This window comes from Balaenoptera musculus, chromosome 11 (assembly GCF_009873245.2).
Source record: "Balaenoptera musculus isolate JJ_BM4_2016_0621 chromosome 11, mBalMus1.pri.v3, whole genome shotgun sequence".
Lineage (NCBI taxonomy): Eukaryota > Metazoa > Chordata > Mammalia > Artiodactyla > Balaenopteridae > Balaenoptera > Balaenoptera musculus.
The window spans coordinates 44,274,292-44,301,360 of record NC_045795.1 but is presented as its reverse complement, the minus strand read 5'-3'; the positions used below and the strand labels follow the sequence as shown (position 1 = coordinate 44,301,360).

The following is a 27,069-nucleotide window of genomic DNA, read 5'->3' as shown; positions in this document are numbered from 1 at the left end:
TGGAAGATTTTCTTTGGTGTAAACTTAAGAGTAGTACCATAAAGAATGCAAAAAAATCTCAAAGGCAACAATGCATTTCATAAAAATTTTAAGGTAGAATCATTTTTTCAAAACCTGATAAAACAGATGATAGTTTTTAAGCTTAATAGTTTTGAAATGATCAAATGTAGCTTTTGCTGTGTATGGATGATTCAACACTTCTGGTCATAGCAACTTTTTTTTTTTTTTTTTAAATATTTATTTATCTGCCTGTGCTGGGTCTTAGTTGCGGCACGCAGGATCTTCCTTGCTGCGTGCGGAATCTTCATTGTGGCATGTGGGATCTAGTTCCCTGACCAGGGATTGAACCCAGGCCCGCTGCATTGGGAGCATGGAGTCTTAGCCACTGGACCACGAGGGAAGTCCCTGTAACATCCTTATTACTTGCATATGTTGGTTTGTTTTCATGAAAAGATATTTAATTATAAATAATAAAACTTTACAGAAGAGACTAGCTTAAAGGGACTTCGACAAATATGTGGATTGTTGAGTAGAAGGTAACTATACTATTTACCAAATTACACCAAGCAATCCTTTTAGAAAAAATGGTTCTTTTACCTATTTTAAGAGAAATTCATTATTCTCTACTCCAAGCATAAAATTATATTTAGTATTTCCAAGGTTGCTTCTTGTGACTTTTTGAAAACTTACTTTAGGTTTTCAAATACATGAATAGTGCTTCAGCTAACACATGGGACTGGACTGTAATATCTAACTCACAAATATCAGAGATCTTACTTAGTATCAAGCTTTATTAATAATTTCAAAGATACAAGCAATCAAAAGGCACAGGCAGAATGGGGAGATCTAGGACATCCTGGCTTTGTAGGTTCTTCCTTCTAGAATAAGAGGTGAGGCCTCTAACTGAGGTTTGGGGGTCACCTCACACAGTGGGTGTGTTTAAGTCGTGACACTTCTCCATTTTATACCTCAGAGTTGTACAGCTTGCATGACCTTCTCTAGGGAGTTATAAATCCATAGATCCTAGGTATGTTAGCCAGAGGCAATTTTAAATCAGGGGTACACAGTTAAGAGCATTCCATAGACAAAAAATCCACTTGTAGCAAATATCATTCATCTGTTTACTCAGAGCAAGGTCAACACACATTTTCTGTGAAGCGTCAGATAGTACTTATTTTAGGCTTTGCAGGCCAAGGGGCAAAATCAAGGATATTATGTGGGTACTTATAAGCAAGAAGAAAATAAATCTTCACAAAATTTTTATTCATAAAATTGAAACTATACTAATAATAATTGAGTATAACTTTTTGTCAGACAGGCCTACAAATGAGACTGGAATTTAAAAATATATCTTGTTTAATTAGGGTTCAAAGTGTTCCCTACCATCAAAATTAATGGCAAAGGCTCACTTGCCAATGCTGACCCATTATGAGATTTTATGAATTTTGTGACCTTGGGTTAGGCAATGATTTCATAGATATGACAACAAAAACGTTATTTTCACAAATGATACCATCAAGAAAGTAAAGACAACTTACACAATGGAAGGAAATATATGAAAATAGATCTCACAAGGGACGTGAATACAAGATATATAAAGAACTCTTACAACACAGTAATAAAAAGACAAATGCCCCAGTTTTTTAAATGGACAAAGGATTTAAACAGACATCACTTCAAAGAAGATATATAAATAGCAAATAAGCACATGAAAAGAGGCACAGTATCATTAATCACTACATAAATGCTCATAAAAACTACAGTGAGAGGCCTCTTCATATCCACTGAGATGACTATAATCAAAAAAGACAGAAAACAAAAAGTTTTCGTAAAGATATGGAGAAATTGGAACCCTTATATCTTGCTGGTGGGATTGTAAAATAGTGCAGGCATTTTGGAAAAGTCTGGCAGCTCTAAAAGTTAAATATTACGTCATCATATGACACATCAATTTCATTCCTACGTATATACCCAAGAGAAATGAAAGCATACATCCATACAAAAACTTGTACACAAACCTTCATAGCAGTATTAGCCATAATAGCTAAAAAGTGGAAAAATACAAATGTCTATCAACTCATGAATAGATAAATAAAATGTGGTGCATCCCTACAGTGAAATATGATTCAGCAATAAGAAGAAATGAAGTTCTGATACATGCCACAACATAAATGAGCCTTGGAAACTTTATGCTAAGTGTAAGACATCAGTCCCCAAAGATCACACATTGTATGATTCCATTTATGTGAAATGTCAAGAATCATCAAATTTATAGAGAGAAAACAGATTAGTGGTTTCTTAGGAGTGAGAGATTGGGGGATGGGGGGAGGAATGCCTGCTAATGGGTTTCTTTTAATGGGGACAAAAATGTTCTTTAAAAATTGGATTGTGGTGTTTGTTGCACAAACCCTGTGAATAAACAAACAAACAAACAAAAAAACATTGAAATATGTACTTCAAATGGGTGAATTGCATGTGAATGATATTTCAATACAACTATTTAAAAAATACATAATAGGTTCAAATATTTTCTGCAAAGTACCTTCTGATGAATAATAAAATGAATAACTGTAGGCTTTAAGGACCTTACATTTTCACAAGTTTTGTAAAATTTTCCAACAAACCTTTTTCCTGCTCCACACACATTTTTAACCACCATCAATTGTATCACATCCTAGCAGATTCCACCTCAGGTTGTACTGAATTAGTGTTTTCTCAACCTCTTTGGAAATATTCTCTCCCACAGTTGTTTCACAAAGACTATTTATAATGGCTAATTTGTGAGTCACTCTAAATTAATCAGCAATTACTCCTCAAATAAATAAGAACTGAGCAATATCAGTAACATCTGTTGATTAGTCAAGAGCCAAGAAAAACTCAGAGTCATTTGCCATGTGTTTTAATTATGTTGCTCCTGATGTCCTCATTCCTTTGAATAACTGTTTTTGCTGAAAGGCAAATAGTCTTAAGTAAGTTTATTTTTTTCTGGGCACATGCCTTAAGCTACTGCAATAAAACATGATTTAATTAACTCACTATCGGTAAATGGCTTTCCTTGCTTGGCTAACAAACAAACCACACAGAAACTTATTTTGGTTACAGACTCATTTTCATTTCTCATTTTTGTGAAGAAACTCTGCTGTGATATTTCATTTAAAATTTTCTAATTGTTGTGACTTGCTGTCCTGTGAGTTGGATGAATGCTGAGTTTGGTAATGTGACATATATATGTTTTTTTTTAAGCACAACTATAGTGTCAGTGTATAATACACACAATGCTTTGCCATCTAGTTTGGTAACAAAATAATCCACATGTCACTCTGCTTTAAAAGCACTAAGTCAAGTTTTCTCTTTTTTTTCTTGCTTTGGCATGACTGGCATATACTGGTAGTAAAAAAATAAAATGCAATGTCATACAATGGTATGACGATATGCACGACACTAAAACAATGTCAAATTATTACAACGGCATCACTGTGGTTTGTGCTGCACTGAGCAGGCTACCCCATGTGGTCTCTGTCACAACTACTCAGCTCTGCCCTTGCAGCATGAAAGCACACAGGCAATCTGTAAACACAGCAGTGTGGATGTGCTCCAATAAAACTTTACCTGTGGACACTGAAACTTGAATTTTATACAGTTTTCGCATATCATGATATGCTATTCTTATATTGGTTTTTTTCAACTATTTAAAACTGTAAAAAACATTCTTAGCTTACAGGCTGTACAGAAATAGGAGGCAGGCAGAGGGGCAGCAGGTTGCTGAACCCAGACCTAGGGGCTCAGTTATCACATTGAAAAGAAGTTCATTTGTGTCACATGCTTCCTTTTCTGTCATCCTCATTTCTCTTCCTGGCAAACAGAACAACTGCTTTAACTTCTTTCTCCCCAGTGCCTTACTTCACTGCACATTATTACTAAACATTTAGAGCAGTACTTGAGAGACACAATATATAGCCAGTTAGATCCTACAGCAAATTGTTATTATTTGATAAAACTGGATTTTGCCAGATTTAACTGGTAAAATCTGGATTTTGCCAGATTTAACCAGTCATCATCACTAAATAATAAGTATTATTTAGTGATGGTAACAGATGTCAGAGTCCTGGTTCACAGGGGTTGCTGATAAGCCCAGGGTGGGAGAGGGGGGGACTAGGAAGTTACTGATTAATGGGTATAGAGTTCAGTTTTGCAAGCCAGATGATGGTGATGGTTGAACAACAGTGTGAATGTACTTTAGGCCCTTGAACTCTACACTTAAAATGGTTAAGATTTAAATTTGATGTTATGTGTTTTTACCACAACAAAAAAATTGGAAAAAAATTAGTTTGCAAAAATACAGATTTTGTAATATCCTAACTGTACTAAAATTTTCTCCTGCTGATATGATTTCATTAAAGAGCAGATCCTCAAGTTTCTTCACAAACACACAATTCATTCAATACCAACCAGAATGGACATATCAGACCTCTTTTAGAAGCTCTACTTTTCAGTAGATTTCAGGCCACTGTTCTTACATTCACAGACAGGTGGGTCAAGGTTTGTACTACCTGCCAATTAGCAAATTCAGAATGGGTATTATGCATATGGCTATATATTAAACACTACTAGTTCCTATAGTTGGTAAAAAAAATTTACGATGGAGTTATCTGCCACTATTTATTTTTAAAAATAAATTTATTTATTTATTTTTGGCTGTGTTGGGTCTTCGCTGCTGCGCGGGCTTTCTCTAGTTGAGACGATCTCATTCCGGTGGCTTCTCTTGTTACAGAGCACGGGCTCTAGGTGCTTGGGCTTCAGTAGCTGTGGCACGCAGGCTCAGTAGTTGTGGCTTGTGGGCTCTAGAGCACAGGCTCAGTAGTTGAGGCGCACGGGCTTAGTTGCTCCACAGCATGTGGTTTCTTCCCAGACCAGGGCTTGAACCCGTGTCCCCTGCATTGGCAGGCGGATTCTTAACCACTGTGTCACCAGGGAAGTCCCTGCCCCTCTTTATATTTTATTTATTTATTTATTTTTTTGCTAACAGAAACCATTTGATTAATTCCCAGGTAGTTGTAAGGGGCAAGATTAAATATAACCACAGCCATGAGACTCTCCCAAGATATGTGGTTGGATGAATAACATGTCAATGGCTTTCAGTTTTTTTCCAATCTTTTGTAGCTCATGGCAAAATATACATTCTACATTTTGATCCAGAAAACACACATACACACATACACCCACACACACAAAACTAAAACAAAATTTCAGGAAACACACTCATTTTTACTGCATGTGATGCATTCTCTCAGTTTCTATTCTATCTACTGTATTTTATTTCATTTTAATAAGTGCTGACTGATCACAGCATGTTAAGTTGATTTCGCAACTCACTAATGGGTTATAACCCATACCTTGAAAAATGTTCTAAGCAGCCTCCAAGTTATGAAAAAGATGTATGAGAAATAAGACACAGAGAACGGAGAACTTTGTAACTAATGAAAGCAAATTAAATTAATAAAAATATAAATTATTAATGCATTTAGGTTTACTTTTAATATGTCAATAATGCAATTAATGCAGGAGTTCAAAAATACAAAAGCCGCCTCTGAAATTCTAAGAAACAAAAGGCACCATATTTTTAAAAAATAAATTTATTTATTTTATTTTTGGCTGCATCGGGTCTTCATTGCTGTGCGCGGGCTTTCTCTAGCTGCGGCGAGCGGGGGCTACTCTTCGTTGTGGTGCGCGGGCTTCTCATTGTGGTGGCTTCTCTTGTTGCGGAGCACGGGCTCTAGGCACGCAGGCTTCAGTAGTTTTGGTGCACTGGCTTAGTTGCTCCGCGGCATGTGGGATCTTCCCAGACCAGGGCTCGAACCCATGTCTCCTGCATTGGCAGGTGGATTCTTAACCACTGTGACACCTGGGGAAGCCCAACGGACCACAGTTAAGGAAACTAAATGAACATCAAAATATCATTCAGGTATCTCACCTCCCTTTGTATTTAAATAAAAATTCTCTGTTATGAATTAAATAAAAATCATGAAAGGCAAGTACGGCACTACAATAAAACTTAAGTACCCTTTCAAATTGCCAAAAGTTTTGGATTGTTTTCTATACATATCGGTTTTGGAATGTACAGGCATAGAAGGTCCTCTTCAGTACTCAAGTCAGAGTATGAACTGAAGACTCCCCTCTAAATGAGTTCCAAAGTGCCAGGAAAATAGTACCAACATATTTCTAAATATCCAGTGGCTGGTTTAATGTTCTCTGTAAAATGGGCTACTAGCTTCAGCTCAGCCTTTGGCAAGGCATGGAGGAGGGACATGTCCATATTATTATTTTTTAATTATATATACACTAGAAGAAGGCAAACCAGGATTGGAATGGCTCTGAGTCAACTATACTTCAATTTTTTTAAAACTTGAAGATCTAAAAAAAAAAAAAAAAAACACCAAAGATCAGAATGGCTCTGAAGGGTTAGGTGTCCTCTCCTGCAGCAAGCACAGCGCTCTACTGAGCAAAGCAAGTGCTTCCTCATCAAAGTGTTCTTGACTTCTGGACAGAAATTACGGGGTTTTACTAATATCTATTAGGGAGCATTTCAACTCACTCTTTTTCCTCTTGCCATTTCCAAATGCCATCTAACGTGTTTTCAATTTCCAAGTTGTTCCAGAAATATCCCAACTAAAAAGATGATCAATATACTTTAGGATGATTCGGCAATGCTGCCAAACTATGATTGCATGACTTAGACTGATTGGAGACTGTGTGTGAACCTCAGAAACACTAAGTGTGTTTGAGGGACTCTAGACCTGAATCATTTTCAACTTCCCATGATGAGAAAGGAAAGAAAAACAGTCTCATCAGGCCAGAGTTTGTGGATGCACTTTTACTAAAGCTAATTTAACCAATGAGCTGTGATGTCATGCACTGTCATGCATGTAACCATTATCTAGGAAAGGAATTCATTTAGCTCCCCATCCTGCCCTACCTGACATCCTTAGACCTTTCCAATCCTGTCTCCTTCATTTAATAACAATAAAAATATTGTTAATATTTACTGAGTACTTACTATACCATTCAAAGCGTTTAACCTGTACTACCTCATTTAATTCTCACCGTCACGCTCCAGGGTAGGTCCAAGGATTATTCACACTTAACAGATGAGGAAACTGGGGCCCCAGTGGACCCTGACAACCAATCCCAGTTGCTAACCCATAAGAAGGACTCGAGCCAGAAGTTAGAAACTAATCATCAAGTCAGCTTTTCAGCAAATTCTATCATCTCCAGTAACTAGCTTTTGCTTTCTTTGCTTGATGAAGCTCTTACAAGGCCCTCCTTGCCAAGTTCTGCCTCATAGTCCCATTTCCCCAGAGACTGGAGTCTTGACAGGATCATCAGAGCTTCTCAGGACTGTCATCCTGCTCAGCCACCAGGGCTGGAGACCCTCTCTTTGCCCCTCTGATCTCTTCTCCCCCCAATCTTTAAGCTGCTCTCTAAGCCTGGAGGTTGACACGCTTGGGCTCCCTTGCCCTCGTCCCAGCTGGGTTCAGCCAACAGCATGTCCAAGCAGGAGATCAGAGGGAAGGAGAACAGGGAGTTAGGAGGATGTATCCTCCTGCTTCCCTTCCTGGGGGGTTGCCTTGTCTATGTGACCCTCTCCTTTCAGGTTGCGATAACCACTTCCTTCCCTCTCCCTGTAAGCCTACAGCTGGTGACATTTCCATTATGACGAGCCCTGAGGTACAGCACTGTTCCTCCTGGTTTGTCTACACCCAGCTGCTATGGTCAGAATGGGTCCTCCCAAAATCCATATGTTGAAATCCTAACCCTCATAGGTGATGGTATCAGGTGATGGGGCCTTTGCGAGGTGATTAGGTCATGATGGGGGGAGCTGTCATGAATGGGATTAGTGTCCTTATTAAACAGTCTCCAGAGGGATCCTCAGCCCCTTCTGCCAGGTGAGGACACAGTGAGAAGTCGGCAGTCTGCAGCGCGGAAGAGGGGCTTCGCCAGAACCCAACCATGCTGGCACTTGATTTAGGACTGCCAGCCTCCAGAATTGTGAGAAATACATTTCTATTGTTTATAAGCTACCCATTCTCTGGTATTTTGTTATAGCAGTTTGAGCAGAGAAAGACATGAACTTTCTCTTCTGTACCAGAGTCTTTCTGCTGCTCCTGACCTGGCAGGAAAGCCAGATGCCAAATGGCTCAGTCTCTGTCTCATCTGTAATGAGACAGTGAGACCAGCTCATTTTCATCTCGATGTGTTCAGGAACAAGATGCCTACAGCAGAGAGATAATAGTGCAGAAATCAGAGGCTGGGAGCATTGGAAGATAATCTTCACCTGCTCCACAATGTCACCTGTCCCCTCAAATGTCTACGAAAAGCCTGTAGCCACATAGAGAACAGACTTGCAGTTGCCAAGGGGGAGGGGAGTTGGGGGAGGGACGGATTCAGAGGATGGGGTTAGCAGATGCAAACTAGTATATATAAGAATGGATAAACAACAAGGTCCTACTGTAGAGCACAGGGAACTATATTCAATATCCTGTGATAAAATATAATGGAAAAGAATATGAAAAAGAATATACATATGTATAACTGAGTCACTTTGCTGTATAGCAGAACTTAACACAACATTGTAAATCAACTATACTTCAATTAAAAAATAAAAAAGCCTGTAGCTGTGTGTGTGTGTGTGGGACCACCTGCAAGTCTGCACAAAAAAGTATATGCAAAACTCAGAGGGACTCCGGATAAGTTTTCCTATGGTTCTAGGGCCTCCAAAATCTTTTCTAAGGAATATCAATTTTTGTGAGTATTTATCTCCTTGGCTATTCTTATGTTATTACCTGTCCCCACCCTTGATATTTATGTGCCGTTTCCCCATTTATCAGAAACACAAGTGCAGAGTTACACCTAAAGAAGAGTAAGAAAAATGAAGAGTTCTATTTTAGGATGACTGTTAAGTCATGTAAACCATCTTCCACTTCACATTTTTTTGATTAAAGTAGAACATTCTATCCATCTTGAAAGTTGAGTGCAAGATGAGATCATTAAGATTTTTGTTTTAAGGGACCATATTCTAGAACATTAATAAGTTTCAGACCAATTTTTAAAATTCACAAAATGTAATGATTTTGATGCAGGAATCAATGCCTATGCATAAAAATCAGGAGTGATGCAACTTTCAAATATTAATTTATCTTACCAGTTATAACATGAAAGGACAAGCTAATTTCTCTTTGAAATATCTGCCATGTTAATATCGTATACTAATGAAATTAAGTGTATACCATTTACCAATGTGTCTATTAATTTTGTACTTTAATAGTCTTTAAAGTTTAGGTCTAACATAATTAATCTGCTGAGTCACATATTTCAGATAATTTACTTAATCAATCATCTTAACTGCTTTGCCCCCTCATCTACTACCAATATTAGATACTAATATTATTTCAATACAATATTATTACTACCAATTTCTTGCTCTAATATTCTTTTGTACCCTGTTGAAGCAACATTACATTCCCTGATGAGGAAACCCAGAACATGGTCCTGTGCCCTGTGAGTGAGGAGAAGTAAACAGGGACCATAGCAGCCGACTCCTGGGGTGCTGGTGCCCCTTAATCCAGGCACCAAGACCCAGACTCCATCAGCTCACCTGGGGCAGACTGCCAGGAGGTGGGGGACACTAACTGTGACCCTGCAGTGTCTGCTCAAGGTGGGTTCCTGCTTCACTGCAGATGGCCCCAAAATGAAACTGTGCAAAGAATAGACCCAGAGGGATCTGAGACACTCAGGAAATTGTGGTTCAAAGGCTGTCTCTGGGTGGAATGCGTGAATATTGTACAAAACCCTTCACAGCCTACAGGGTCAGCAGGGAACCTGGAGGACATAGAGCCACCAGACTGAGAGAGTAGGACAGCCTGGAAAGTGGACTTGCCCACTGGAGTGAGGAAGTCCCATGATGAAATAGCCAGCCTTGTAATGTGACGGAATGTGATCACAGTGACAGGACATGGGGACCTAGTGCCCTGGGAATATGGGGGGCGGGGTTCACAGGCACGGCAAGCGTGGGAAGGCAGAGACAGTGGGTGGATGGAGCTCAGCCACTAGGATGGGTGGGCGGTCTTCCACACCACAGGCAGGGTTATCCTGGTAGGATCCAGGGCCCCGGCTCCCAGGTCTCCGGGGAAGGCTGGATGTTGAAAAGCCTCACAGCCGAGGCTAAGGCAGGATGTAGGAGGAATGGCTGCTACGTTCACCAGGATATCCAGGAGTAGTTTCTGGGAGCCTGATACGAAGTCCTTGCCTCTCTTTTAGCCTTAAGACTACGGAGATCCTTGCAGACTCAGCTGAAGACTGAATTCTAGGACCAGTGTTTTTTGCTCAGAATGGGCTTATGCATTCAAACATCTAGATGGTTGTGGAGTGGCCCTAGATAGTTAATATAAGCTTCCCTTCTCAGGGCTGAAACTGACATCCCAATGAAAGTTACTGAGTGAACTCTCTTGCCCCTCTCCCAATCTGTTTAAAGTTGCGGGAAGACAAGGAAACTCAGAGAACACTGTCTCCACTTAGCCGTAGGGTGGGCGGTGTTCGCCTGCACTGGGGAAATGTCCCTGAACTTGCATAGGTTAGAGCTGAGTGCTTCCTCAGCTCGTCCTAGGCTGATGGTGCTCCAGACCCTTCTCCCAGTCTCAGGGGAGGCACTTAGGTGATGTGATGCCGATGGATGAGAGAATGATTTGATGCTGCAGAAGCCTTGGTATCTGTGTGGATTTGTATGGTTTTGAGGATTCTCTTTTTCTTTTTGGTAATAACTCCTTAAGAACCTGGTGAAAACTATGGACCATATCCCTCCAAAGAGACTCACAGTTTTACATATAATTTCAGGTCCCTAGAATCCTGTTCGTGAACTCCAGGTTAAAAGCTCCTACAGCAGAGATAAGACCAGCAAGAACAGGCTTTAGGTTTTTGGCTTTCTTCTGTGAAATGTAAACTTTACTGTATTCTAATTCAGTGAGTTTGCTATTTGTTTCCCTGTTTTACTCCATAAAGTATTTTGGAACCACAAAGACATTTTAAGACATATTTTTCTTTCTGTTCCTAAATCCGTGAGATGTCATTACACTGGGATAATTTCAATACTCTCTGGAACTGTGTGTTTTTGAAACATCTTTTACTAATTTTCGGTTACTCATCCCATTTTCCTTGATACGCTTGCTATCTCTGTTCTCTTAGTGACATTCTTTCAGGCCATCAGCATGCTGATGCATTAGCATACAAAGCTACCACCACAAAATATTTAACACAAAAGTCCTACAAAAAATTATTGTAAGAAATGGAGATAATTTAGCTATTAAATATTGCTGTTGTTTTATTAAGACAATCTGGAATTTAATTCATAAACATCAGTTAACCAAGAATTTCTTCATCTCATAACATATTTACTATGTAACTTATAAACCTCTTACCTTACTTTTTTCCCTTTTTTCACTTAAGAATATTGAAATGCTTGTAATGAACATGGCAACTCTTATCTTGGATCTAGAAGGCAATGCCTTCTGCTTTCAAACTTGCTTTGTAAGTTGCCCATTCTTAGAAATGGTGGAAATATTTCACACTATCTGAATAATAATGAACAAGGCTGCAAAGTGATTTATAACTCTGAGAGCTTTATAATTTGATTTATGAACAGCTCTCAGATTTTCCATTGGCAGTTCATACAACTATGAGTAAACTTTCTGGCCAAATGACTCAGTATTTTGCTGTATGACTAATCCCGCACTCATTGTGGAAACTGTGGAAATGAATTCTATTTGCTTGTGGATAATAAATGATTACTTTCCAAAAACTGTCTGCAAAGCATTATAGAGTAGATGAATTCAATTATACTGATGTTTTTAAACTCTCAAACTCAGCAGACTTTTTTGAGAAGTCTGTAATGTTCACAAAAAAGAACAACCCCTCCCTCCAAGCATTATCATGGATTTTGCCACCCATAGGACAACAAATCCTAATTAGGCTCTAAAATTTCTAAAACATTAAAAGAACAATTTGGGATGATGTCATCTGAAATATTTTCTCTTACAATGATGACTTTAAGTTATTTTCCAAGTTTTTATTATTGTAAAATAAAGTCCTTTCCTGGGAAATATTTGCAGCAAATATTTGATATTATTGCAAATAACAATTGTTTTTCCTTCAAAAATGCAAAATTTAAAAAGACAACAGTGATGCGTCTATATGATGGCTCCCCTGATTCTGGTGGCTGGAAATTGCCTCCAAGATTATGTTAGTTGCTGTAGGTGCTCCCAAATGATGTAGCTCCTTGAACTTTCAATACAAGAACATGTATATGGTTGGCGTAGGCCCTGGTCTCAGACTGCCATGAAAACTACTTGGGAATAAACAGGCATACAACATGTTTCCTCAGATTCCTCCCAATTCCTTTCATGCCATTGATTTCTGAGAGTTAAACACTTCACTTAGGATCAAGAAGTTTGCCAGTCCAAAATCAGTATGATTTATTTCAAATCATTTATTGCTAGAGCCATTCTTACCCAAACTTTTTGTTTTCAAGGGGGTAACATTCCAATGGAATGTCTCTGTGTGATTACCAGTTGGGGCATCTACTCACTTCTATCGAGGTTTGTAATAAACGCTTACAACCAACCAGGGCTACATTCCAAGGCATTCCTTCTCTTTCCCTAAAAATCCTTCTTCTAGTCTGAGCGTTAGTAGCCAGGGTTGGTGGGGAGGAGCCCAGGGGCAGGGGGCCATCACAACCAGTCAGGGTCAGTTTTAATTCTGCAGAGTCAAAGGCAGTCTGAGAGCAGAAAGAACTGGTCTGGGGGACCCAGGGAGCATGAGGACAAGTATCTAAACCACAGATGCATTGGAGAGGTCATCTTCTCCCCTCCCTTCAACTCTCAGTTTCTCTCCCACTGCTGGCTCCATCTCCCAAGTTGTACCCCTGTCCTGACAAAAGCCCATGTGTTGCCCTTTACTCAGGCTTTACTTGCATTTCTACCCATGCATTCTAGAGTTAAATTTCTCCAAAGACTGTAGACAGCGCTCTTGCCTCTTCCCCACGTCCTCGTCCCTCTCCAATCCACTCCCGTCTGGGTTCAGCCTCTCCCACTGCGATGAGCCAGTTCCCCGGAAGGTGTGCAGAGGCCTCATCACCGGTCCTCAGCCCTCGGGCTCCTTACCACAGATGTGCATCTGTCCTGGGAACCCCTGAACTGGAAGCACTTCCCACGTGTCATCTGCTCTCCTTCTCCAGTCCACAAGGGGAAGATATCTCCAAAGCTCTGATTCCAGTTTTTTTTGTTTTGTTTTTTTACTTTCTGCACAAAGTGTAAAGGTTTTTTCTTTTTATTAAATTATGTGTAACATAGGCAAAATTATTTCAGTCAATAAATTTTTAAGGAATTTCACATGTTCTGATTTTTTTCCACTGCCAATCACCTTTGTTCCTCCGAAGTCAGAACCTTCAAGATGAGGTAGTCCTTGCAAAAAGAAGTTTTGCTCAATCCACAATTGTCATGTCAGTCCGTCCACAATCCTTTTAGTTGGACTTCTTTGATCTCCAATGGAATATGGACAAACTTCAAAATTCCCCACCTGTAATCTTTGGGATCCAATTTCCTCAAGCAGTTTTCTTTAGGACCATGTTTAGGGTCAGGAGATGGATCTGCCGGGTTCTGAATTTTAGATACCCTTTAAAAATGCATTAAGTTCAAATCATATTCACTCCTAAGCTGTCACACCCTAGAACAGTAGAGATCATTGGGATGTGCCAATACCTAAGATAAAAAAAGTTTGACTGTTTGGCTTTTCACAGTTCACTTGGCAGCTCTGTCTTGTAGTTCTTCCCCACAAATCTAACACGTAGCTCTATGAGTAAAGGAAACCACATAGTTACTCTACGAGGCGTTTCCAGCAATGTAGGTTTACAGAAAAAGCCCCATTGGGATAGACCTCAACTGATACCAGTTCTTTCTACACTTTCTCTTCCATAGTCATTTCATCCACATCTGTGACTTCAACTATAATTGATGCGAGTGATTCCCATCTGTCTCTGGTTCTCAGTCTCCAGTCGTGTTTTCATGGTTAATTTCACACGGATGACCTTCTGACACCTCTGCCCCTCAGTGGCTCTGAAACTCAGTTTGTCACCTCTGCCTTCACAACTCTTCCTTCACCCGAGCCCAAAACTTGAGTCCTCTGCAATCCCTGCCTTTCCCTCAATTGGTCGCCACACAGCTTAGATGGATCCTTCTCTCCTTTTCTATATCTCTCCCTGACCCAAACATCAGGAATTTGTGCCATAACTTCCTACCTCTAGGGAGGCACTGCAGAAGATGTTTCTGTCACGTTATTAAAGCCCCTTACTCTTATCTTTGGGAGCAGAATGACTCAGTGATGAGGGGCCTTGGGGAGGGCCTGGGGCCACCAGTGGGCATGGCTGGTATATGAAAGGTCCCTTCTCACACACGGTCCTGCCTCTTGCTCACTCGTGCTGCAGGCCTCGTGGATTGGAGAGTGTCAGGCTCTTTTTAGCTTCTGGTCTTCAGGTGAGAAGTAGTACAGGTAGGGTTCTTTCCTGCTTTACTGTTGGGAAGGACTGTAATTCTTTAGCTGTGACTGGGCGGGGGTGCAGTTAGTGGAAAAGGAATAAGATGCCCCATTTTGGCTTTGAGCCTAAGCTACGCTCTTCAATCTGACTTCACCCTGAATAAGGTTAACATTTTAATTTCCTTTTGGTTCCTTGTGTGTGTTCTCAATTTGGTTGAGCATCTAAAGGGAAAAAGGGCTGCAGGGTGGGCCATCTTCTACATACCAGATACCAAACTCTCTTAACTAATTTCCCCAACTCATTTGTCTTCTCTTGGGTGACAGTGCTAGCTCACTATCATAAAAAGTCAAAAAATTATATATACTTTCCTATCTTCATTTTTCCATTCTTTGGGATGAAAGATTTGGCCATGGACTTTCCTCCTCCACCCCTACGTCCAAACTTTAAATTTGTGAATTTGATATAATGTCAATTATTCTTTTTTAATGAAAATCTATCAGAAAGAAAAGGTATGAATTTTACTAAATTAACTTCCAAAAAGGATTGATTGGTTGATTTAATATTTATTGAATTCCACAACGCATTAGCATCACACAAACACACAGAAAGAAGCAATTAATAACATGCCATTATTTGGAGAAGGGAGTGATAAATTAGCAACAAACAAAGCAGAAAACAATGGAACCTAAATACTAAGTTCTCGCAACGATTTGGTTTGCTTATTATCATTATTAGTATCCTTGAGATAACTGATGCAAAGAACAGAAATGAACGCATCTAAAAAGAAATATCTATAATCCTACTGCAGGGCAGTTAAGTATTTGCCTGCCAAAAAAGATAAATGATGTTCTTGTGTGCACTTCAAACTTACAAACGGTTGCAGCAAGACTCAGAGTGATAACAATTGTGCTAAAGTCGTACCTCAGAAAATCATAATTGCTATTTAGTTGCTTTCTGTTGTTCTAAATGCACAGTTTGGGGCAAATTGGTTATTATGCTGTATTTGCGGTCTTACACATGTTTCAAGGATATTTAGGGCCATTTCAGCTCACTCACAAATTTTCCTCAATGGGAAGTATAAAGTAACGATGACCTTCCTCATTAGTTATTTCTCCCAATGTTTGCAAAAGGTTAATTCAGTTTTGTTGTTGTTTTAAATTACTCCACCAGGCCACTGTGAGGCAGTGCGGTACAGAATTCTTCGTTTCCTGTTGTGCCCCACAGGGCAGGCTCCCAGGCTTCTCCTCAATAACCCCTGCACAGTGGATGGGAATGTGGTCTCCCACTGCAGTGGCTGCGGTATCAGGAAACCTTTGAGCTACCTGCACAAATGCAGTGCTACCTGTCAGCCCCAGAGCCAGGGACCTTGTAAGCCCATCCTGCAGGCACTCTGATTCACCATTCTCACTTTATACAGCATCTGCAAGCAAGGTCCACCTTCAAACCAGAACAACTGAATGAGATAATGCTTATTTTGTCGTAGGAAACAAGATGTACATAAAGAAAACTCAATCCATTGTTTCCCATGGTGATGAATCTGGCATTTAAGACACGCATTAGTCAATGCCTTTTTGAGTGTCCTTTAATGCTTACACGTGGTAATACGTTAAAGGCCTTAAGAACATCAATGGTTAAGCCTTTATACAGAGCTGAATAGTGTACTTTGTATAGTTAGAAAACCACACTGATCTTGAGATCCTATAAGCAAATAACAAAATTAAGTATTGTCATCGATTTTTAAACTGCTTTCCGGAATTTTACAAAATACTTTATTAGGACACAATTTCTTCAGTCTCCGAAATATTCCAGAGTCCACCCTAGTAGTTAGTAGCAACTCCACAAATGCAGTAATGGGTTACCTTGTCACTATAATTGCAGTTTCTCTACGCGAGCAAACAAAACAAGCAAAACCCAGCCCCGCTCGGGAAAAGCCAGCACTGGCTCGGGAGCAGCAGAAGGCGACAGAGCACCGGCCGGCTGAGGTCACTGTCGCAATTGGTCCCGGCCAGGTGGCTCGGCGGCCGCAGGGACAGAGGCCACTGCAGCGCCCCCGCCGCGCCTCCCGCGTCCGCACTGCGCCAGTGGCCCCGGGAAAATCTCCAACTGCAGGATTCCTTTTGCTGATTACGAAGAAAGGGGAGGGGGCAAGAGGGGGAAAGGGAGTGTGTGCGTTTTGAGTGTGATAGATCACTACTTCCTCACTCGCCCTACAAAATCTCTCCTCAAAATATTTACAAGCCAATCTCCAACTTCCTCCATCTGCTGGTTCCTAAATCTGAAAGTGCCTCTCCCTCCAATTGCACTAAAGGAGGCAAGGTTTTAGGGTCAACATGGATACAAGAGGATGCAAAGTGCCCCCTTCTCGGCTGAGTGGCAGAGTTCAAGTCTGCAGACCCGAGCGCTCCGCCGGGGAGCGCGCCCAGTTCAGGGGGGACGGACGGGACGGGACCCCCGTTCCGGGGGACCCCGATTCCCAGGAAAGGCCCTGCCCGGGGCTCACGCTTCGGCGTGCAGGAACCCCCCGCAAGCAATAGCTCACCCAGCTGCATCCTCCGAAGCCCCAGCCTCGGGGTGGGGCGCGGGGAGGTGGGAGGCGGGGGCAGCACCGCCTGCAGGCTCTAGTCGGCGCCTCGCGGTCTCCCCCTGGCTCCGGGGCGCCCCCTGTCGCCGGGCTCCCCAGCGATCTGGGCACGGGAGGCTGGAGAGGTGGCAGCCCGGGCGTCCGGGAACGGAGGGGCGCCCGGCCCGTGCCCCCCGGACGGTGCGGACCGGCGGGCGGCCCCGCGGGAGGGCGCTGGGCGCTCAGGCCCGGGCGCAGCCCGCGGCCGCCGCCGGAGCCGCAGCAGCCATGTCCGCGCGCCCGCGCTGCCGCAGCCCGGCCGTGATGTCATCCGCTGAGTCCCCGCCGCGGCGCCCCACGCCCGTCCCCCGCGGGCCGCCGCGTCCCTGCCCCGCCCCACGTGCTCCCGGCTTCGGGGATGCAGAGGCCGGCGGTGGCTGTGGGACGATGCGCAGAGCCCGGGTGGCCGCGTTGGCGGCGGTGCTGCCCCTCCCCGCCCGCCGCGTCTCTGGCTGGGCTGCGCCCTGGGGCTGCGCACGGGTGGGGGCGGGGGCGCCCGGGGAGGGCGGGGTGGGCTACCCGCGGCCAAGTCCCTGCCAGGTCGCCGTCTGCTGAGTCATGGCCAGCGCTGCCCGCAGCCCGGGCTCACTCGCGTAGCGCGGCGGACGCGAGTGCGCAGCCATTGGGCCGGGCGCGGGGCCGCAAGCGTCGGGCATGACGCGCTGAGCCGCGCTCGCCCGTGCCCGCAGCTCAGCGTGCGCCCCGCGCGGGTGCCTGTGCCGCCGCCCTCCAGCCCCGCCGGCAGCCGCCCCCGCTTCGCCCCGCACCATGATTGCCGCCGCTTTCCTCGTCTTGCTGAGACCCTACAGCATCCAATGTGCCCTTTTCCTCTTGTTGCTTCTGCTAGGCACCATCGCCACCATCATCTTCTTCTGCTGCTGGCACCGCAGGCTCCAGAAGGGGAGGCATCCGATGAAATCGGTCTTTTCGGGTCGTTCAAGGAGCCGAGGTAAGACACCCCGCGACGGGCTTACTCGGGCCGGGAGGAACCTTTAAGCCGATTTGGAGAGGGAAGCGCGGCTCGCTCTCTTCCGCGCTGCCGCCTCTACCCCATCCGCGCCCGCTCCCCCAGCCCAGTGCGTTTCCGTGTTTAGCGTCCCTGTCCCCCTCCTCGGGTCTGCCGGATTGGGGTGACCGCGGCGAGGCAGAGCGCTGGGAGGTGGGGGGAACGTACCAGATGCTTGGTGTCAGTGTGCTTAAGCCCTGGGGATGGCTGGAGCGGAGTCCGGGCTGCGGCAGCCTCGTCCACCCCCACCCTCCGGCCGGCGCTGGAGCGTGGGGCATGGAGAGTTCGGGGCTCCCCAACTCCCCCAGAACTTTCCCTGAAACTTCTCGCGGAGAAATCACCTAGAGACCGATGGCCTAGTAACCAACCCTCCCTGCAGGCTGTCCCCACTGTGTTAGAGGCGTCCGGAACGCGCCTCCCCGACCCTCGTCCCCCGGGTAAGTCGTCGGTGACTCGGCAGGTGAAGAACAAGGAGTTAATTGAAGTCTCGTTTTTCTTTTTTTTCCCCAGATGCTGTTTTGAGATCTCACCACTTTCGTTCCGAGGTAATTTATTTAGCGCGCACGCTCAAGGTCAGAAGAAGTTCTCTTTGCTGGGTACCAATATTAACCATATGGGTGTTCAGAAGCCAGTAGGGCGTTGAATGGCGAGCATGCTACCCCCAAGCCGAAAGGGACGTGTTTCCTTTTAAGTGGCTCCCCAGCATGAGTGCCCAGTGAACGGTTTTGGCAGATCTCTTGTGTCCTGGAGCCGCTGTGCTGGAAGGGGTGAGACAGCCCTTAAAAGCGGCCAGACCTTAGGAACTGAGCCTCCGGGTGGATCTCAGCTTCCTTGAGAATCTGTAAGTCGCCGGAAGCTTTCTGGGTGCAGTCAGCTGGCCGCGGCTGTTCACTTGGGTATCTAACCTCGCTGGGAGCTTTTAGGGAGCTGGTGCAGAGCAATTTGATCCATGTGCATTTCCCTTTAGACTTTCAAGTTTATATTCCTGTTCACCCAGAAAGAGCTCCATGTTTTACTGGGGACGTCTGATGAGTTTTGCAGAGCGATGGTGGTAGTGATCTGGCTTTACTAACAAAACGTGGACCATCCCTTCATAAACAGGCGACCTGGCCTCGCAGCAATTCAGTGGAACTGTTGTAGGACTAGTTCCGCTGGAGATAGACCAAAACGAGAAACACAAGCTCTCCCTGACCCAGCATTTCTTGATGAATTTCTAGGCCAACCCCCCACTTAATGCGAGATGATTTTCCCTCTTTCCCGCGAGTTTCACACAGCCAGGAGGTTGCTGGTAGCAATGCTTGATGCCATTTGCTCATTTTAGGAAAGACTTCATAGTTAGAAACGCTCCATTGACTTACCATTTACCTGAGAAGTTCTTTCACATTTCATTTCAATAGTTAATCCAATGTTTCATTGCACCCTAGATGTTTGATTGGACTCTGGTTGCTTGAAAGCTTTTACTGCATTACTATAACATCGTTATAATGCGGCACAATGAATAATTTTACATGGAGCCCCAGTGGGTGAGAACTCTTTACTCAATTTAGGACTGTAAAGAGAATAAAATAACCAGTCAGATAATCAGAGGTTCCTTTGCTGCCTTTACACTAACTAGCTGTGTGGTGCTGGGAAACTCTCTCAACTTCTCAGCCCTTCAACTATAAAATAGGGCCAATAGTACCTTATAGGGCTGTAGGGGGAGGGCGGGGTTTACCAGTAATCATGTTAACAAAACCCCACTTAGTTCATAGTAGCTATTCAGTACTTGATAGGTATCATTACATTTTGTAAAATTGAATTAAAAATGTGTAAAAATAAAAGATCTGTCCACAAATCTTAGTCTTTATTAGATTAATTAATTCAAAGTTATGTGAAACAACATAAGCTGTGCCTGTTATGAACCAACACTTTTTGAACACCTGATTAATTTAATAGAGTAACCCATTTAGAGGTGACAAAAAATAAATCACAGTCAGGGTGCGACCACCAAAATTTAGGATTTTCATTTTACAAGGAGACCACCAGTCCAGTACATGTAAATGATAGAACCAGAATAAGAATCCTGTTATGGGTTGTTAGATTAGTCATCAAGTGTTTCAGCTAAAGCATAAGCAGAAAAAATGAGATAGGTCTACATTTGTTTAGGTATCTGTCAGTTAAGCATTTGTCCTGAGCTTGCATTTGGTTAGGAAAGCTGGGAGTGATTGTTTAATGCCATAGCTCATTTCACAAGATTCCTGGTACAGGTTGACATCCTGTGTGTGCTTTGTATTTGCCTTGTCTGCTGGGCTGTGAACATCTTGACAGCATGGACCAAGTCTCTCTTGTTTAGGGCTATATCCCCACTGCCTGGTGTATAATGGGCTCTTAATAAATATTTATCAAATGAGTGAAAAATTCTCTATGAGTGCCAGTTCTCGTAACTGGGCAAATACAACTCAGAATTGGGCCAAAAAGAAAAATGCACATTCTCAGGACATTGCTCAGAATTCAGCATTTGCTGAATCCCAACTCTTATCTTTCTAGACTTTAAAACATTGCCCTGGAGTTTGTGTTAAAAAATGTAAATCACTAATTATAACAAAATGTATTTGGTTAGAATTTTTTTTCTCAGGAAGTTCAAAGCAGTATTAGCTTCATTTGTTGATAAGCCCCCCATGTTCCTTTTCATACCAAGTCCCTGTGTTAAACTACTCAAAGAATGTCATTTTATAAGTGAAAATCGTGAGACTGTTCCATGAGAATGTCATATTTCATCATTGTTTCATGTTCGCCACAAATAAGACATTTTCCCTACGGAAAACAGAGGGGATTTTTTTTCCTTCTCCGTTTCTACCAAAATGCCATTTCCAGCAGGATTTTCTCCTTGAGAAATACCTCTGAAGTTTTTGGATTCTAGCGTGTTAGAAAATTAGAACTTTTGTCACATAATGGCTATTCTTCTTGTTGCTTTTTAGCAGTAGCTGCTGCAAAATAAGTATCAAAGAAAATGTTTTGATTTTCCTACAAGTTATAGTCCTGTCGAGTATTCTATTCCTCATCCCAATCTCAGTCAGTAGATAATTCACTCTCAGTATTTCCATAGCTGTCAAATGAGGAAAATGGGTTTAGGATCTGCGGACTTATTTTGAAATGTGAAAGAGCTTTGCGAAAGCCCTGGAACACATGAGGAAGTTCAGTAAGCTCTTGGCTGCTTTACTTGGCAGAGGATATTGCTTCTGCTTTCCACACGTCTAGGAAAGTCCAATTGGAGAGGAAATTTCAGGATGTTTCTTCCCAGGTAGGGAGAGAAATACTTCTCCAGGGGGGAAACCATGGCATCAGGACTCAGTGTGCTTTGGGGAAGTTCTGCAGCAGGAAAAAAAGCCACATATCTCATGTGAGGGGCTGCAGCTTTTTCCCCCTCACTAAGTGGATAATAAACACCTTTCTTCAACTCAGTTTCTTCCTCATGAAGCTAGAAATAAATGATTCAGAGATTTATGAGATGTTTGGGAACCATAACCACCAACAGCCCCTTTTTATTTTCATATACTTGCAAACTCATCTCTACTGGCTTAAGAGTTCTCTAAATTTTAATAATAGCATATGAGAATGTAAAATTATTAATCCACTCAGCAAGGGCTCAATCCCCAATTCTCTGACAGATAAAAGGCCCAGTTAGATAGCTGGAAATATGTGCTTTGTATATGAAAATAAAATACTTGTACCATATATATAGTAATAAACAATATATATAGTGATGAGAAGTGATTTCACATCGAGATGGGACGCAGTCTGGAAACCAAGTGTCCATTCTGGGTCTCTAAGAAGGATACTTTTCCTGGGGACTTAATAATGTTTGATGCTGTGACTTTACACAATGCTTAACTGTTACCCTAGATGCCTGTGGTGAAGATCAGACAGTGACAGTCCTGATTTTAAGGAAATCTCGGAAAGTGATATGGGTAATTGAGGTACCATTAGATTACAAGAAAGAACCTTGTGAGCCCTTCAGTAGAGTGCAGACAGTTACATATAATGCCCTTGGAGAATACCCAGCATGAACAGTGGTACATGATCCCTATTCATCAGCTCGGTGGAATAAGGGCAGCCTTGTTAGATATCAGCAGAGGCAGGAGGGTGTTTTGTGTCCATCAGGATTGAGTAAATATCTTCACTTCCTGTTTCAGGGAAAGGAACCAAAAGAGTTAACTCGAGTTAACTCAAGCGAGATAAGGACTCAGTAAGACAAGAACCCCCAGCTACATTTTGTCTGCTGCGTAGTGTTTAACTGTGTCACTCACAGCTCAAAGAATCATATGCCCAAAATTCTCAATGAAAGAGAGAGGCTAAGTGGAGTGAATTTTTAATGGCCATTTCTTACAAAGCTGAATAGGCAAATCCTTTAGGTTTTTCCAGTGATTTTCCACGTTATCGTAGATGAAAGGATGGTCCACACTGACCCTCTTGGCCTCATCATATTTCCAGAGAATCCCTGCACCAAACCATGGAAAAATGGTCAGTGGAATACCCATACTTCACAGCTTGTTGTGGAATTTGCATCTTTTATTAAGGGTTACTCAGTTTAGTGGATTAGACAAATTGATAGTTTATTATTTAGCTCTCTTTTACAATTAGGTTATCTTTATAAATAAATTCTTTGCCTAGAGTTAAATTCTAGGTCTTAAGTTAGTTTATGCTAATTAAATCAGTCTTAAGTTGAATTCCACACATGATACAGGGTTCATTTTGTTTCATGCAATTATTTTAAAAACAAACATTTATTTTTTCATCCTTTATGAGGTATGATATTAGAGGGTAGGAATAACAAAGTGTCTGAGGTGTAGTCCCTGCCTTGACGATGACTTCCAGGTCACTCCCAGTATCAGTGCTGAAATTTTATAGTTACTGGTTTCTTCTATTCCAGTAACTGAACTGACATCCAACTATGAATCACAAATCTGATGGGAGCATCAGAGGCCAAGCTGTGCAAGTAAAGCCAGTACATTTGTGAAAAAGACAAATTCACCCCATTCACCAAAGTCACTACCACCATATAATTTACCCTTACTTCAGCTACGTGGCAACAAAGCAGAATGCTAAAAGCAAAAGAAGAAGAAGAAGAAAGAAAAAAGCCCACTTTTCTTCCCCCATGCATCCAAACCTTTTAAATCCAGTCTAGATGAAAGTGGAAACAAAAGCTTTTTCGGAGAAGTCTGAAATCTTTGTCTAACCTCAAGGGTTAGGAATGACTCTTTTTGAGATTGCAGTTACAACATAGAAACAGGCTAATAACAAGTATTGGTTTAATGAAAGGATTACAGGAATAAGAGTTCAAAGTCCTGGCTTTGGGTTCCAGCTCTGCCACTAACAAACTGTGCCGTCTTGGTCTAGTCTTTTAGGGTCTCTGAGATTCAGACTTGCTGTTTTCACTGGTAACATGAAGATGATCTCTGAATCTCCTTCATAGTAAACAGGCCCTGTTTCTGCTATGTGCAAAAAAGCATCCTGGTAAAAAAAGTATCATGTAAAACGTGATTCCTTCTAGGAACTGAAGGCAGGTAAAGATAAAGATATAATTAGCATAAACACAAAGTAACAAATTATGTATAGAAAAGGAATGGTTGGAATACTTCTGATGACATGATTGCTTCTGGCTGGGGTGATCAGAGAAGCCTTCCAGGAGGAGGTGATATTTCTGCTACAGCATGCAGGCTGAGTAGTACCTGGCTAGACAGACAGGGGCTCAGAGCAAATCCCCAGGCCAGCAGAACCGCTTAAGAATAGGCAACAATTAAGGAAACACACCTGTTTTCAGAGCTCAGAACACGCCAATATGATTAGAAGAAAGGGGTCTTGAGATCACTTCAGGATGGAAGTATAAGTAGGTGCCAGTTATAATAAAAAATAATTTTTGTGTACCACTTGACAGCTGACAAAGGCTTTGACAAAACATTCTTTTATTTGAATGCCTTAGGAGGGCACCTGCTGTGAGCCCTCTCGAGAGAAGGAAAGACTTTTGATTTCTTTTCTAGTAACTACGGCCAAACAGCCTGATCACTCTTTTTTTCTCTGTCACGGAGAGTGGAGAGTTGTGGCCTCAGCTGCAGAGGCCTGGGACCATGATTGGCTGGGGGCCTTTCTGGTCACGCCGAAGCTGCACTCTTGCAGGGCATTGCATGTTTCAGGTCTAGTGCTCAAGCATCACTGGGTTATATTTGACCGCAGACACCATATGTCCAGGGGTTTGTGACAACCTGCTCCTGTTGTCATTACAACTCCTAATGCAAAGCATAATAAATTTGCAGGCAATTTATTATGTACAAGGCTATGTAATATATTACAGTTTTTAAAAGTATTTGAAATGTGTCTCTGCTTTTAAACTTCTTCCTTGAAGAAAATCCCTCTCCCATAATAATCTGAATGTCTATTTCCTCCTCAAATCCTCAAGCCTAGCCCTTCGCCCTCAGCCAGTGGCTTCTGTCTTCTAACTCACAGAGAACAACTTCTTGCCCCTACAAACTAAGTGGCATCTTAATCTTCCCTCCCAGCCCAAGGAAAACTTCATCTGTCCTCCCTGTGGGTATTTTATGCTTACGCCATGAATTCTTTATCTTCCTGTCTCTTGGGGGCTGTTCTGTGAGTCGTCCCCTCCTTTCTCTTCTGATGCCCACTCTCTCCTGGCCACTGTTTCTAACACATAAACATCATAGGTGCGTCCTTTTGAAAACAACGTAAACCTCCCTATACCACCAACTCTTCTCTTGTTAAGAAAAGTTCTCTGAAAAAGGTTCTTTATCTGCCACCTCCTATTCCTCGCCTCTCATTTACTCCTCAACTTAGTAAAATCTGGCTTCTGCTCTATGACTTGAAACCACTCACCCTTAGCTCAGCGTTGAGTTCTAAATTGTTACATCACATATTTCCGTCTTAGGTTTAATCGACTTATCTTGCATTGGACTTTGTTGGCCACTGATCCCTTCTTGAAACTCTCCCCCACCCCCCACCTTTTTTTTCTGGCCACGGCTGCCTCTATTCCTGCACTGGACCCTCTTCCTACTTAGATGTTGACATTCCCAACGTATTCCCTTGCTCATAATTTTTTAAACAGCTTTATTGAGATATAATTCACATACTATACAGTTCACCCATTTAAAATGTACCATTCAGTGATTTTTAGTGTATTTACAACGTTGTGCAGCCATCACACAATTTAATTGAAAACATTTTCGTTACCCCCCAAAGAAACCCCATACCTGTTGGCAGTCACTCCCCATTCACCTCCCACCTCCACACCCCAACCCTAGGCAACCGCTAATCTAGTTTTGTCTTAGTAGATTTGCTGGGCCTTGTTTTTGCTCACCCTATTCAAACTTTACTTGTAGGATCTCACCATATTTCCTGTTTTAGTTCGTCCTCACAGAATGGTTACTCTGAAATCTGTATGTCAAATTCAGGCTACACTCTTGACCTCGAGATACAGAGAGTCAGCCCTTTTCCCTCCTTCTTACATGGATGCACCGCAGGTCTTAAACTGAACATCTGCCCCTGTTGTGGAGAGTGGTACAACCCTTACCTGTACCTCTGCAGCTGCCCAAACTAGAAGTCTAGAAGCTATGACAGACCCTTCCTTATCCATTCTGTCCTCTTTTACATATCTCTGGAGTCTGCCTTTCTTACCATCCTCCTGATGGTTACCTTGCTTCAGTCCCTGTAACAAGCCTCCAGACAAGTCTCCCTGACTCCCCACCCCCAGTCCATACACACTAATCTGATAAGGATCATTCTAAAATACAGATTAAGCCTTAAAACTTTTATTAGTCAGGGAGACATTCAGATTTAAGTGATCCCACCATAAGATGGGTTATTAATAATCAAGGATTTCTGTTCTCTCATGGCAAGAAGTCTAGACATGATGTAGGCTTTGCTGCAACAGCCCCACTGTGTCACTGCTGGGGTGATTGGGATAATCCTGGCCTTTCCCTCATGGTTGCAGGATGGCTGCACCATTCCAGACATTGTGCCCAAATTCAAGGTAGGAAGGAGGGGAAAAGGGAGAGCCAGTCAAAGAAGGATATTCATCAGGAAATCAAACTCTTTGCCGGATGGAGGGCTTTCCAGTTAGATTCCTCCTTGCATTTCACTGGTCAGAACTGTGTCACAAAGCCGTCCCTCACTGCAAAGGAAGCTTGGGATATGAGCTTTCATTTTTCCTGGCTTTTGTGGTAGAGGTAGGCAGGGAGAAAGGGTTGGGTAAGCCATATTCCTTCCCTACTTAAAATCCTTCAGTGGCTTTCCACTTTCTTCCAGGTAGTAAAGTTTGACCTTCTTAATGTGACATCAGAGGGATCCCTATGCTGATGTCCTGGTGATGGTTACTCTCCAAGCAGACCATGACTTTTTGGATTATTGTTTTTGACCATGTTATTTCCAGCTAAGAAAGCCCTTCTTTGTTTTCCTTTTCTTTCTTTGGCCACTCACCCCTAACTAAAGCAGAAATACTCAGGCACGAAAGGCTAACTCTTGCTCTTCCTTCAAAACCCAGTTCATAGGTCATCTCCAGGAAACTTTCTTAGCTCCCTCCTCATAATAATGATAATAATTGAGTTTTTTTATTTGTCTCTCCTACAAGATTGTACCTTGAAAGTAGTCTAACTAAATCCCTGGTTCTTAGCTCAGTGTCTGGTACAAAATAAAGCTCAGTAAATGTTTGCTGAAGGAATGAATATATTTGATGTTTTCTAAAGTCAGTTTAATTCTCAATTCTCATGGATTCTAACTTTCCAAATATTCCTGTATCCTTCTTTTACTTAAAGGGAAAGAGACAGATTCTTTTCATTTTTTATTTCAGACATACTCACAGTTGCGCCTTAGTTAACATCC

General features: G+C 42.5%; 2 protein-coding genes and 1 non-coding gene across 5 annotated transcripts in view; 1 reads left to right on the top strand and 2 right to left on the bottom strand.

The window, feature by feature from the left end:
* BEND6 (BEN domain containing 6) overlaps positions 1-17,194 on the bottom strand; it is a 50,392-nt gene extending 33,198 nt beyond the window's left edge. For all 3 annotated transcript variants that reach the window (XM_036867743.1, XM_036867745.1, XM_036867744.1), the window contains exon 1: positions 17,118-17,194. The gene's annotated coding sequence lies outside the window, so the exon portion shown is untranslated. The remainder of the gene's footprint in view (positions 1-17,117) is intronic.
* LOC118904595 lies at positions 13,856-13,986 on the bottom strand. The gene has a single exon (XR_005022047.1). It is a non-coding gene; the product is annotated as a small nucleolar RNA SNORA18 (small nucleolar RNA).
* Positions 17,195-17,833: 639 nt separating the features above from the next.
* LOC118903071 (dystonin-like) overlaps positions 17,834-27,069 on the top strand; it is a 491,338-nt gene continuing 482,102 nt past the window's right edge. Inside the window, 2 exon segments of the mRNA XM_036867747.1 lie at positions 17,834-18,147; positions 18,715-18,749. Of these exon segments, the coding sequence (XP_036723642.1) occupies positions 17,967-18,147; positions 18,715-18,749 (216 nt within the window). The 5' untranslated portion in view covers positions 17,834-17,966.